Raw genomic sequence first — 12,846 nt, 5'->3', positions numbered from 1 at the left:
CCTATCCCTCCACCTCCAAGTTACAACAGGTTGGATAAAGTCTGGCTAATCCAGGTAGGTTGACCATATTAGGCACCTCATCTCATAGCAGGGTTGGTAATTTACAAATTATAGAAAAGAGCATAATTATGAGTCAGGTTTAAAATCCTTCAGTATTAACTACAAATATGTGGCTTGATTTGATTTGGTTTTGGGGGCAAGATTGACCAGGAAACTGATGTCTTCCCCTTGCCTCTTTGTATCTTGATGTCAAACATTTTATCCCTTTCCCCATCCTATTATGTATTAGCCCTCAATTCTATTAACCAAACCTCTAAAATGCATTCATAAAAGAGACAGTTTCTGGGAAATCTAGACTTTGGAGGATTACATCATTACCATGGATCATCATTCTCTAGTTGGGCATAGAAGCCTAGAGAGACACACATGAAGATCCAAAGAGAGGGTGAGAATCCCCCTATAGCAGAAGAGTCAAGCACCTGGGCTACAAAACTCCCTTGTGCATAATAAAATGTAATTGGAAAATATTTAACAAAATAAATAAAAATACAATAGAATATAGACAATATTAATAAGTGGTTTTCTAAGTCAATGGCAGCCCACAGAGATTCTTATGTATGGTTGATGGCCTTCATTTCTATTTGAATTTGACACCAGTGCTCTACTTCTGCCAAGATAATTGTTCTCATTTGTCCAATAGTATCCAGGACCATATGTTATCTAACCCCTAAAGAAAACTGTCCCTTCTGTCTGAAAGGCTAGAGGGTTTTAAGGGATGTAAATTGAAGATTTAAGACTTTGATTGAAGACAATAAAGCCAATAGTTTCCTCTTCTCCATACTAAGCAAATAAATTCAGTAGTTTCCTGTGTTTGTCCAGGGATTTTGTCTGTGCCCTCAATCAAGATTTATTTCTTGGAGATTGATGCTATTATTGGGGTAAGGTTTAAACTTGGGAAAATGTCAGGCATTTAACTCATCCCACAGTCATCTAAGTACATGTTAATTCCAGATGCATCAAGCCTTGGGAATTCTTGGTAATCCTTGGTCTGGCCACACTTGTTAGCCACCAGTGCAGTTATAATGGTGAACAGGATCAGGATCACAGATATAGTGGTGCAAGTGAGCTATTAGTCCAATCCCCTTGCATTAGAGATAAGGAAATTCAGTCTATTTTTTCTCTCTTTTTTGCAGAATAGGAAAGTTAGCAAACATTTTCCTCCTATGACTCAGCCCAATATCCCACAATCCTCCTCTACTAGAGTGACACTGTGAAGTCCTTTGGGTATTACAGGAGACTTTACAGTCTGGGGGAGGGAAAGAGATAAAAAGAACAGAGAGCAAGGTGAATGATGCTGATTCACCACATTCACTGAGTACACAGTTCTTGGATTCTGGCATAAAAACAGCTAAATGCATTCATGGAGCTCTTGCTTTCCCACACTCCATTTCTCTTTCATCTGATGAGTCCCAAATGCTTAAATCTGAGACACCATGTTTGACCAGCCTTCTCTCCAGCTGCTCCCACCAGCCTAAGGCTAACGGATTGGTTTTAACAACATCAAAATTGCACAGATCTCAAGATGTCAGGACTGGAATGGACTACAAGGACTAACTGGTTGGATCCCTTCATTTCACAGAGGAGGAAACTGAGGCTCCAGGAGAGATGAAGTGATTTGCCCAAAGTCATAGCAAGTTTATGACTGAGCCAGGATTCTAATCCAATTCTTCTGGCTCCTGCCTGGTTCAGTGCTCTTTCCACTTCATTGTCTCCACCCTGGGGAGAGAGGGAGAAGAGAAGGAAAAAAGAGGAGACAAGCTCCATTCACTTACTGAAAAGGGGAAATGTAGGAATAGACTCACAGAAATCCACCATTCTCCCCACCCCAAGTTTTGCATTTTTATCTTTGTTTGGTAAAAAGGCTTTTGAAGGCACTATTATAGTTTTTGTTAAATGCTGTGTAAATCAAGGGATTGAAGAAAGAATTGGAGTAGCCAAGCCACAGGAATATGCTTTTCCAGATGGGGGGAATGTTGCAGGAACAGAGTGGGGTGATGAGCTCTGTGAGGAAGAAGGGAATCCAACAGAGGACGAACACACCGATTAAAATTCCCACCATCAGGGCTGCCCTCTTCTCCTTCTGCTCCCTCCATGTTTCTCCATGTGTTTGAAAGGCAAGGGTGGCATGACGGGCTGTGAACACCATCTGGGCCTCTTGGGGAGCTTCCTTTGCCTTGGAACAAAAACAAACAGATTTTTAAAAACCTGACAACACTGGATGACTAAGCAATCATGATGCCTTACCCTTGCCCAGCCCAAAAGTCCTGCTGTGAAACCGAACAGCCTATAATGCTAACCTGTGCTTTACAACTCAATAGATCATAATATTTATCTAGTGCCACCTACAACCAGGAGGAAAATAGCTGACTATGATTCCCAAACTGTCAGGAGAAATAAGAGGAATGATACTTGAGCTGGAAATCCCCACAGCTGGATTGTATGTAGCCTTTGAAATGTGAGTAAATGTGAGGAAAGCACTCAGATGTTCAGCATACCCACAGGAAGAGTGCTCTGATTTTGGAAGGCTGTGAAGATACTTCTAACCTGTCATCAAGAGGAGATGCATGTTAATTTGGTTCTCTGTTAGCAGGAATGGATTTTCATCAAGCCATCCATATGATCTCCCCCAAAGATAAAGTCATACTATCCAGGATACAGGTGCAGGTCTTTACAAATTGCTAATCTCCTTCCCTGGTTTGTAAAGAGGTGTCACAGGAAATGCTAATATAGCTTCACTTCACGCTTAGTGCAGCAGAATAAGGTTTATCATGAGCCATGTCTTCCTTTTCCCATCCAAACCTATCACCATGGTTTCCACTGCACATAAAACAAATGCCCAAAACACCATCAGCTACAGAACACCCTTACATTGACCTGTGTGTGGGAAGGAAGTGAGCACCCATACACACTTTGTGGGCCATGTGCCGATTGAAAAAAGCAAACAGGAGGCTAGATGCCAGCAAAGATGAAAGGATCTATCTTCATGTAATTGGAAAAGAAGACAAACAAAAATTATAAATGATTTTTAGGGAAAAAAAAGTTTCGAGGGGGCAGACCCAAGATGGAGGAGTAGAAAGATGCAAATACACTAGCTCTTACCCCACACCCCATAAAATACCTGTAAAGAAAGAGTCAAGAAATTCTAGAGCAGCAGAAGCCACAGAACAATGGAGTGGAGGAGATTTCTAACCCAGAGTGACCTGAAAGACTGACAGAAAAGATCCGTTGCACCAGATGTGGAGCAGAGTCCAGCCCAGCCTTGACCATGTGGCACCAGGAGAAACAGGACCAAGCAGGCTTCAGGGGCAGAATCTCCAGAAGCAGCGCAGATCCCTCAGCGCACAGGTGCTAAAGGTCAGTGAGAGGATTTTTTTCAGCTGGCCAAGAAGGGAGCAGGGTGTCCCCATACCTCGGGCCTCCTCAGATGGCAGCAGCAAAGGCAGCAAGCAGATGGGGGCTCCCAAAGCAGGCAGCAGCCCACATCCATTGTTGAAGGCCTCATATTAAAGCCCCTGAGGGAACTGAGCCCTGTGTGGCAGCTCTGCCCCTACCTGAGCAGCTGATCTTAATCTCACACAGAATAGTGGCCCTGCCCCCACCTAAAGCCCTTGGGGGATTGGAGCAGCTCATCTGAATCTCAGCCCCCAGTGCTTGCTTGCTGGAACTGGAGGTGAGGTGGTTGTGGAGAGGAAATTCAGAAGTCAAGTAACTGGCTGGGAAAATGCCCAAAAAAGGGAAAAAAAAAAATAAGACCATAGCAGGTTACTTTCTTGGGGAACAGGGGTCTCCTCCCATCCTTTGAGATGAGGAAGAACAAGGCATACTGTCGCAGGAAGTCAAGGCCCCTGCCTCCAGGGCCTCCAAAGGGAACTTAAACTGGGCTCAGGGAATAGAGGAGCTTGACAAGTGAGTTAGCAGCTTGCTAAAGGAGAATCAAAAAAAATGCTGAGGAAAATAACATCTTTAAAAAGAGACTAACTCAATTGGAAAAAGAGGTCCAAAAAGCCTATGAGGAGAAGGAGGCTTTAAAAAGCAGAATTAGCCAAATGGAGGGGAAGATTCAAAAGCTCACTAAACAAAACAGTTCTCTGAAAGAGAGAATTGAGTTCAGGGAAATGAATGACTATGACATAAACCAAGCAGTTAAAAAACAAAACCAAAAGTTTGAAAAAATAAAAGATAATGTGAAACATCTCATTGGAAAAACAACTGACCTGGAAAATAGATCCAGGAGAAACAATTTAAAAATTATGGGACTACCTGAAAGCCATGATCAAAAAAAAGAACCTAGATATTATCTTCCATGAAATTATCAAGGAAAACTGTCCTGATATTCTAGAACTAGAAGGCAAAATAAATATTGAAAGAATCCACTGATTACCTCCTGAAAGAGACCCAAAAAGAGAAACTCCTAGGAATATTGTGGTCAAATTTCAGAGTTCTCAGATCAAGGAGAAAATAGTGCAAGCAGCTAGAAAGAAACAGTTTTACTATTGTGGAAATACAATCAAGATAACACAGGATCTGGCAGCTTCAACATTAAGGGATCGAAAGGCTTGGAATAGGATATTACAAAAGTCAAAGGAACTGGAATTAAAACCAAGAATCACCTACTCAGCAAAACTGAGTATAATACTTCAAGGGAATAAATGGTCATTCAATGATATAGAGGACTTTGAAGCATTCATATTGATGAAAAGACCAGAACTGTATAGAAAATTTGACTTTCAAACACAAGAATCAAGAGAAGCATGAAAAGGTAAACAGGAAAGAGAAATAATAAAGACTTTCTAAAGCTGAACTGTTTACATTCCTACATGGAAAGAAAATATTTATAACTCTTGAATCTTTTCTCAGTATTTGAGTAGGTGAAGGGATTGTACATACTCACACACACATACACATATATAGACAGAGAGTACAGGTTGTGTTGAATCAGAAGAGATGATATCCACACACACAAAAATAAAATAAAAATTAAGGGGTGAAGGAAGAAAGTACCAGGGAGAGAAATGGAATGGGGCAGTCTATAACTCATAAAAGAGATAAGAAAAATCTTGTTCATTGGAGAAGAAAAGGGAGAAGAGGACAAGGAAAAAGTGAAGCTACTCTCTCCACATATGGCTGAAAGAGGGAATAACATGCTCACTAAATTTGGCATGAAAATCTATCTTACACTACAGGAAAGTAGGGGAGGAGGTGACAAGTGGGGTGGGGAGAATGATAGAAGGGAGGGCAAATGAGAGAAGGGAGTAACTAGAAATAAACACTTTTGGGAAGGGACAAGGTCAAATGAGGGAATAAAAAAATAAAAAAATAATAAGGGGGGATAGAGTAGGATAGAGGGCAATACAGTTAGTATTACACATGATTATTATGGAAGACTTTTGCAAAACAACACATATTTAGTCTGTATTGAATTGCTTGCATTCTCAGTGCAGATGGGTAGGGAGGGAGGGAAGGAGGGAGAGAAGTTGGAATTCAAAGTATTAGAAATGAATGTTGAGAATTTTTATTGCATATAACCAGGAAATAAACACAGGGAATGGGTATAGAAATTTATCTTGCCCTACAAGAAAAGAGAGAAGATGGGGATAAGGGAAGGGTGGGGTGTGATAGATGGGAGGGTACACTGAGGGAAGGGGTAATCAGAATGCGAGGTATTAGGAAGTGGGGGGAGGGGAGAGATGGGGAGAAAAATTGGACATGTTACAAAATGATATAAAAGCAATTAGTATTAAAACAAGTGGCTGAATTAATTACTGACAATAAATCAAAGACATCTTTAGTTTGGGGGAAAGAATTTTAGTCTAAATTTCCTAGATGCAGATAACCTGGGATAAAATTTGGCATTGATGGAAAAGTTAAGGTTTTAATGGTAAATTTGATTTCATGATTGCTATTTAATCAGGAAACAGAACATGTATAGAAAGGCATGTAAGCCACTTAAGACTTGCCTCAAAAGATGTTCCTTAGCCAAAGTAAAATTATAATCATATTTGAAACCTGGTTATCGGAACTTGCCATTTTTAGATGCTATGGGACTATTAAGTGACTGTTCTTCTGAGTCTAACTCCAGGTATGGATAGCAAGAAAGGCGGTCTGAGCCTCCAATCCATGATGCCAGTAAGCTGGTGAGATGCTGGTAAGAACTGCAAAAGGTGATCTCATGGGAAGGGTGGGAGAGCAGCTGTTCAGCCTGGGCTGAGGTAGGATTCTCCTGATCCAATTTCCCCACTGACACCTGGCAGACTTTAAGCCTGACTGAATGCAAGTTGACAATCTACTCCTACCTGGAATTGAAATGAAGTTGGGGAGATATTGGTTCCCTGCAATGTCCCTACTCTTAGTGGCAATTTCCTATAGTCAAAAGGTTTGTAAGCTTAATATCAGATATATTAAATTATAAATTGTTGGTAGGGGAACATCCGAGGTTAAGTCTAAAATTAAGCTATTAGTCTTAGGACATTAGACCAACAACAATAAGTTAGGGTCTTTTAATTTTTAGTAATACTGTGGAGACAATTAGGTCAAGGGATTGTGAAGTTAGGATACATAAATACTATTTGTGTCTCAATTGGTTAATGTTTAAAAAAAATTCTTTTGTGGTCCATATTGTAAATGTTTTAAAAAGAAGTATCACCCGACCAAAAGTTGGAATTGTTTTATGTGATATGAAGTGTGTTAAAAATGAAAAATAAAATTAAAAAAGTTTCAAGATAGATATACTCAAATACACTTACGTATAGACAAGAGCCAGGCATGTGAAAAGGAGAAGCTAGTCCAAGTTGGACAGGATTTGAGAGCTGCTTCTTTTTCTTGCTTTCAAAAGGCAGAACCAAACTTCCCTCCACAAAGGCAGGGTGAGAGGCAGCATGGTATTGTAGAAAAAGCATAGGATTTTGAGAGAGGTGACCTGGCTTTGCAGGTAACAATTGTTTCACTCTTTGTATTTGTATCCCCAGCACCTCAAACAGGGCCTGGCCAAGAGTTTTGTTGTTCTTTGTACTTAGTTCTCAAAGAGGACCAAGACATTAGAGAGGTGATGCCATGCCATGCCATGAGCTGAATTTAAATGAGGAAGGGCTGTGCAAAGTCACCAGGCTCACTTTGTCCTCCATAGACATATGGGTCCAGGGGTAAGATACAGATCAGGATGACTGGAAATGGCCCTGAATGCCATGAGAGACCTTGGCCTTTTTAAGCTGAGGTCATGAACAGGTCTCATTCAGTGATTAAGGCTAGATAAGAACTAAGGTAGAGAATGGCAAAAAGTGGTGATTAATAAATACATGTCCATTGATCCCTGGCTCTGCTACTTCACTTCTCTGCCTTAGTTTCCTCACTATAAAATGAGTCAGACTAGGTGATTTCTAAGCCTCCTTTTTGATATGTATCTATGATCCTTATCTATGCCTTTATCTAATTTTTGCATCTCTTCTAGTCATCAACATTGTAAATGGTAGCCACTTAATAAATGTTTGTTCAATTAATTTAATGAGATTAAATGGATCAAAGTTAGAGAAAGGAAAAGCTTCCAAAACAACTATAGTTGTCTAATAACAGAATGAGAGAGACGGAGTTCAGACTGGGATCATAGGTCTGGAGGGAGTAGGGACCTTAGAAAGTCCATCTAGTCTAACCCCCATTTTACAGATGAGGAAATAGAGGAACAGGGAGATGAAATGACTTGCTCAAGATGACACAGGTGGTGCCAGAGGTAGGATTTGAAACTAGGTTGTCTAGCACTAGATCCATTGCATTATGCTGTTTTTGTACATAGTCTTCATGCACAGGCCCTTTAATTACTTGTTTGGGATGTTGCACCTGCTTCTCTATCTGGTTTCACTTCCATGGAAAAAGATGACCCCCATGCTGGGTACCCTGTGGTATCCCCACCACCACTTTCCTGCCTCTTTTTGTGCGTTAGCTTCCCCCATTAGACTCTAAGCTCCTTGAAGGCAAGAACTGTCTTTCCTTTCCTTATTTGCATCCCTAGTACTTAGCACAGTGCCCAGCATACAATAGGTACTTAATCAAGCTCTGAATTGAATTGTGGAGGGGATTTCTGTTTAGACACGCATAGGACTAGATCACCATGGAGGTCCCTTCTGATTCAGATGCTATGATCTTAACAAGGTATAAAAGGAAGAAATATGTTACTAGCCCTCCCTTCTACAACCCTGAAATCTCACAGCATTTTTCTATTGCTTTTAAATGTATTTATTTATTTTTAATATTCATTTGAAAAAAATTGAGTCTCAAATTCTCTTCCTCTAGTGCCTCCCTCATCTATTGAGAAGATGAGCAATTTGATGGCCCTTATACATGTGAAGTCATGCAAAACACACTTTCATTTCAGTCATGTTGCAACAAAAAAGAAAAAATGAAATGAAAAAAGAATGCTTTGATCTGCACTCACAGTCCATCCCAACAGCATTTCTCAATCATGTATCATCATTATAAAATTTTAGATCTGGAAGCATAAGTTCCACAAGCATTTATCCGTCATGCACTATCTGCTAACTGTCTAACAGGACACTAACTCTCCTGGGTACTGTAAAGGCAAAAACAGAAGAGCCTCTGACCTCAAGGTACTTACATTTTACTAAAGGGAAGTAACATCTCTTCTAAACCCTTCATTTTATAGAAGAGAAAATAGAGGCTCAGAGAAGGTAACTTACTCAAAATAGGTACAAAGCTCTAACGTTACCCCCACCGTCCTGCCCATGCTAGTGCACGGGCATGCACATACGCACACACACACACACACACAATACATACACCTCAAAGGTCACTAATGTATTCAAGGCGTTCTGAAGACATAACTGAAAAATTACCAGAATATAAGGGAAGGACAGCAGAGTGTCTTTGCCATTTGTTTGTTAGTCCTTTCAATAAAGCAACGGTTGTTCAAAAAGTCCATTTACAAGGTCAGTTTCTAGCATATTACACATAAATACAAGTTTGCTGTTAACTCTTTTGTTAGGCATATATGGCCAAACTAAAATGGAAGTATTCACTCTTTTTGACCCCTGAATTTTAAATAGGGGACTACTTTATTAGATGTACGACCTCCAGAAAAAGTATATGCCAAGATTCAAGTGAAAAAAAAGGTCTGCACTGCAGAAATTCAACACTAACTGGAAGCTTCCAGAGAGAATGCTTTCTGTTCATCAATTATTCTAAAGCAGGAGAAGGCAGAGATCCATAGTGGTGCTTGGGGAAGAAACAGCACAACAAATGCAAATTAAGGATCATATATTGGCCTTGGAATCTGTTGGAAGATGATGCAGAGTAGGAGTTTCCAGAGGACCACAAGAGAATAGATATATTTTCTGCATATATTCCAAAAGAGTGGGTTGCCAGGATGTTACACATCTAACCCCAAAGTCTGTTATAAGTTGTTTAAACATTTGTAATTGCTGCACTTGTTATAAAATTGGCTTCTTGAAAACTCCTACTAAACAACCTACATATGTCCAAATCACTGGTCCTTGATAAGCTGGAGATGTGCTTTCACTGAATGTAGGCACTGATGGGCAAGTTTGCCATCAGACACCAGAAATCTTGGAGTCCTCTTTGGTCTGAGGCCTATTCTTCGATTTACCTCAGGTTACCTTTGTTGCTCTGTAGAAGGGAGGTATTGGTGGAATGGCCAAGTATAACTATGACGGCAGAATGCCAAACTCCGAGTGTGGTTCATAGGATCATAGATTCAGAGTTAGAAAGGACCTCTAAGGACCCTCATTTTCCAGATGAGGAAACTGAAGACCAGGGGAAAGGAAGAGACTTGCTGAAGTTCACAGTGGTAGAATCAGAAGTAGGATTTAAACCCAGAACCTCTGATTCCAAAGCCAGTGGACCCCTTCCCTGCTGAGATATCACTCACTCCTTGTCCCTATCTACCTTAATCCAATAAGAGCAACCTCTCATTTGACGAAATTTGAGAGCTACAGTTTGGCAAAATTTTCATTTTATCTATTTTCTTCATCCCTTCTGAGGTTTTAATTCTATACCATACTCCACGAGTATCTATATCATTTCAGAAGCATTTAGGGAAGATCCTCAGCATTCTGGGTAAACATTCATGAAAGAACAATAATCATACAAAATTAAAAGGATAGGTGCATTATAATCTATACCTCAAGAGTTGATGAGATGGAAGATCCATTGAAGTAAATCTGTTTCTCTAGAGACTCTTTGTGCTACAGACCTGGATGGATTAGCTCAGTGGGTTACGGCATTCTGTTGCCCTTTTGTAGATGAGATCATTTTATGGCTTCATTATATTCCCTAGCAATAGACACTATATCAAAACCTAGACAAATGTCTTGTTAACGTAGACCTATGATCAAAATGAATAAGGCAGACAAAAAAGAACTATGGAATCAACCAAGAAGTATTTAGTAAGTGCTTCCTATGAACCATGCACATAGTGTTGGGTGCTGGAGATAGAAATTCAAAGGATGAAACAATCCCTACTAGAAAGGTGCTTACATTCCAAGAATTCATGCAGGCAATTCCCACTACAAGAAAATATTCAAAAGCATAGATTCAGGGCTCAAAGGGACCTTCATGGCCACCTCGTACAACCCACTCTTTTTACAGATGAGGAAATGGAGGCTTGCAGGAGTTAAATGACTTGTACACAGTCCCATAGGTAGGGAGTGACAGAGCCAGGATTCAAACCTATGTCTTCTGAGTCCACATTCCAAACACTTTCCACTGGATCATGCCCTGGTTGATCTTGCCATCTTCACAGAGAAAGGTACAGAACCCTCCTGTTTCTAGTCCCAAAGTCTTGCCAACATTATGTCATCATATAAGAGTTGCCATTTAGGGCAGCACACGTGTATGCGTGTGTGTGTCTATACATATATATGTACATATTTTAAAGCACAATTGCACATATCACTGTAATCACTGTCAAAAGGGTCTTTGTCTAATAAAAACGGTGAAGGCATAATATTGTCCTAAATTCTATAGTATTTTATCAAAGTTCTTTTATGTGCATTTTTTTCACCAGATCTTCTGAAAAATTCTGTTGCTTCATAGGCAAGAGGGTCGTTATCATCTCTGTTTGACAGGTGAGGAAAGAGTGGAAGGAATAAGCATTGATTAAGCACCTACTTTGTCCAGTCACTGCATTAAATGCTTTATAAATATTACCTCATTTGTTCCTCACAATAATCCTGGGAGGTAGGTGCTATTATTCTCATTTTCAATTCAGGAAACTGAGGCAGACAAAGGTTAAATGACTTGCCTAGGGTCACATAGCTAGTAAGTCTCTGAGAATATATCTGAACTCATACCTTCCGGACTCCACATCCAATGTTCCTATGCACTGTGCCATCTAGCTGCCTAGGTGATAAAGGGAGAAGGGGAAATGATTTAGCTAAAATCAAGCAGCTGGTTAATGGTCAAGCTGGGATCTTCCCCCCAATCCAGTGTTCTTTCAACCACCAAGTTACACTCCTTCCCAATATGCACAATCTAGTTTTATATTTATTTCCATGGTCATTCAAAATAATCTGAAAATATTGTGAAGGGGAGGGGAGGGAGAACTTGTAAGCAAAGAATAATTGTTGTGTTTCCTGACAGATGAAATCTGCCAGAGGGAAAAAGGAAGAGGAAAAAAAGTACAAGATCCTATCAACAGAACAAATAGGATCCTCATCATCATCATCTGGGCTAAGGTAAGAAAAGCAAATGTGATCCCTCAGGGGAGACAAATCCCTGAAAAACGAACATTCTGCTGGCATGTAATTTGTCTGGTACCCTGTCAGCCTCGAGCTTCCTTCCTAAAATAAGTTGTTTTGGAGTTTGAAAATATTCTGGCAAAAAGCTTCAGAGATGCTCATCTCCTTTTCATGATTAACAGATACTACCAATCATCCAAAGGCCAAATGAAGTTTAAGTGGTGTAACAGCAGATCTTCAAAGCACATAGCCAGGACCTGCCACATGAACATTTAGCAAATCTCATGGGAGAGGAAGGAAAATACTCACCCACTCACCCTGCTCGCTTCATTGCCCTTGTCACACCTTCAACACCACTTGATAGGAAATAGAACATTTTTCATCCTTTCCACAGAATTCCTTGCTGTACGTGTTCCTTTTCTCTACTTGTTAATATAAATTCTCTTTGGTTTTCCTAGTTATGGGGTAAAAGAAGCTTCCTAGGCAAAATAATGTTAGGGAGTAGGGGTGAAGAAGGAAGCCAGAGAAGTGAGAAAGGCATTTTTTAAAAAACCAAACTTTTTTTTTTTAAACTCAAGTCAGAAGGAAACTCTTTGCTCTCTCTCAAAAGAAAACAAAGTCCAACATTTTATAATCTTCACCTGTGGCAGAAGCAATTTTGCTACCACCAAAACCTCTGGTAGAAGAGGTGATAAGTGGTTCAGAAACTGAGTAGACTAATTTTTATCTAGCCTACTATACTTGATGAACACTTTACACACACTAAAATCTACCTTACTTACACTAAAATTCACTTTACTTACACAGAGTCCAGGGGAAAATGGGCTCAAGTTTAGAGAGTACATGTAGCAAAAGGGTAAGACAGCTCTTAACTACCTGAAATCTTTTTCTCTACTTCATGGGATAGATAGCTATGAAGTTCCCTATATGTATGGTGTAAGCTGCTGGGATCCTTGTGGAGTTGTGAGATTGCCTTTTCTCAGTGGGTCTAGTTTGTCCTCAGCACCTGGTGTAGACACTGCCACCAATAACTGCTGTTGCTGGCACAGTGCTAAGACTTGAATGAAAAAAGTCCAAATTCTCC

General features: G+C 40.1%; 1 protein-coding gene across 3 annotated transcripts in view; it reads right to left on the bottom strand.

Moving 5' to 3' along the window:
- Positions 1 to 493: 493 nt before the first annotated feature.
- LOC140506285 (5-hydroxytryptamine receptor 5B-like) overlaps positions 494 to 12,846 on the bottom strand; it is a 37,571-nt gene continuing 25,218 nt past the window's right edge. Inside the window, exons 2-3 of one of the 3 annotated variants that reach the window (XM_072613297.1) lie at positions 2,117 to 2,233; positions 494 to 1,776 (exon numbers count right to left, since the gene is read on the bottom strand). In XM_072613297.1, the coding sequence (XP_072469398.1) occupies positions 1,561 to 1,776; positions 2,117 to 2,233 (333 nt within the window). In that variant the 3' untranslated portion in view covers positions 494 to 1,560. Of the gene's footprint in view, positions 1,777 to 1,877; positions 2,234 to 12,846 lie in introns of those variants that run through there. The other 2 variants (XM_072613299.1, XM_072613296.1) reach the window with 2 other exon arrangements.

The sequence above is a fragment of the Notamacropus eugenii genome, chromosome 5 (genome assembly GCF_028372415.1).
Source record: "Notamacropus eugenii isolate mMacEug1 chromosome 5, mMacEug1.pri_v2, whole genome shotgun sequence".
In the NCBI taxonomy this organism is placed as follows: domain Eukaryota; kingdom Metazoa; phylum Chordata; class Mammalia; order Diprotodontia; family Macropodidae; genus Notamacropus; species Notamacropus eugenii.
The sequence above is the reverse complement of the archived record's forward strand: the minus strand, read 5'-3'. Positions and strand labels throughout refer to the sequence as shown.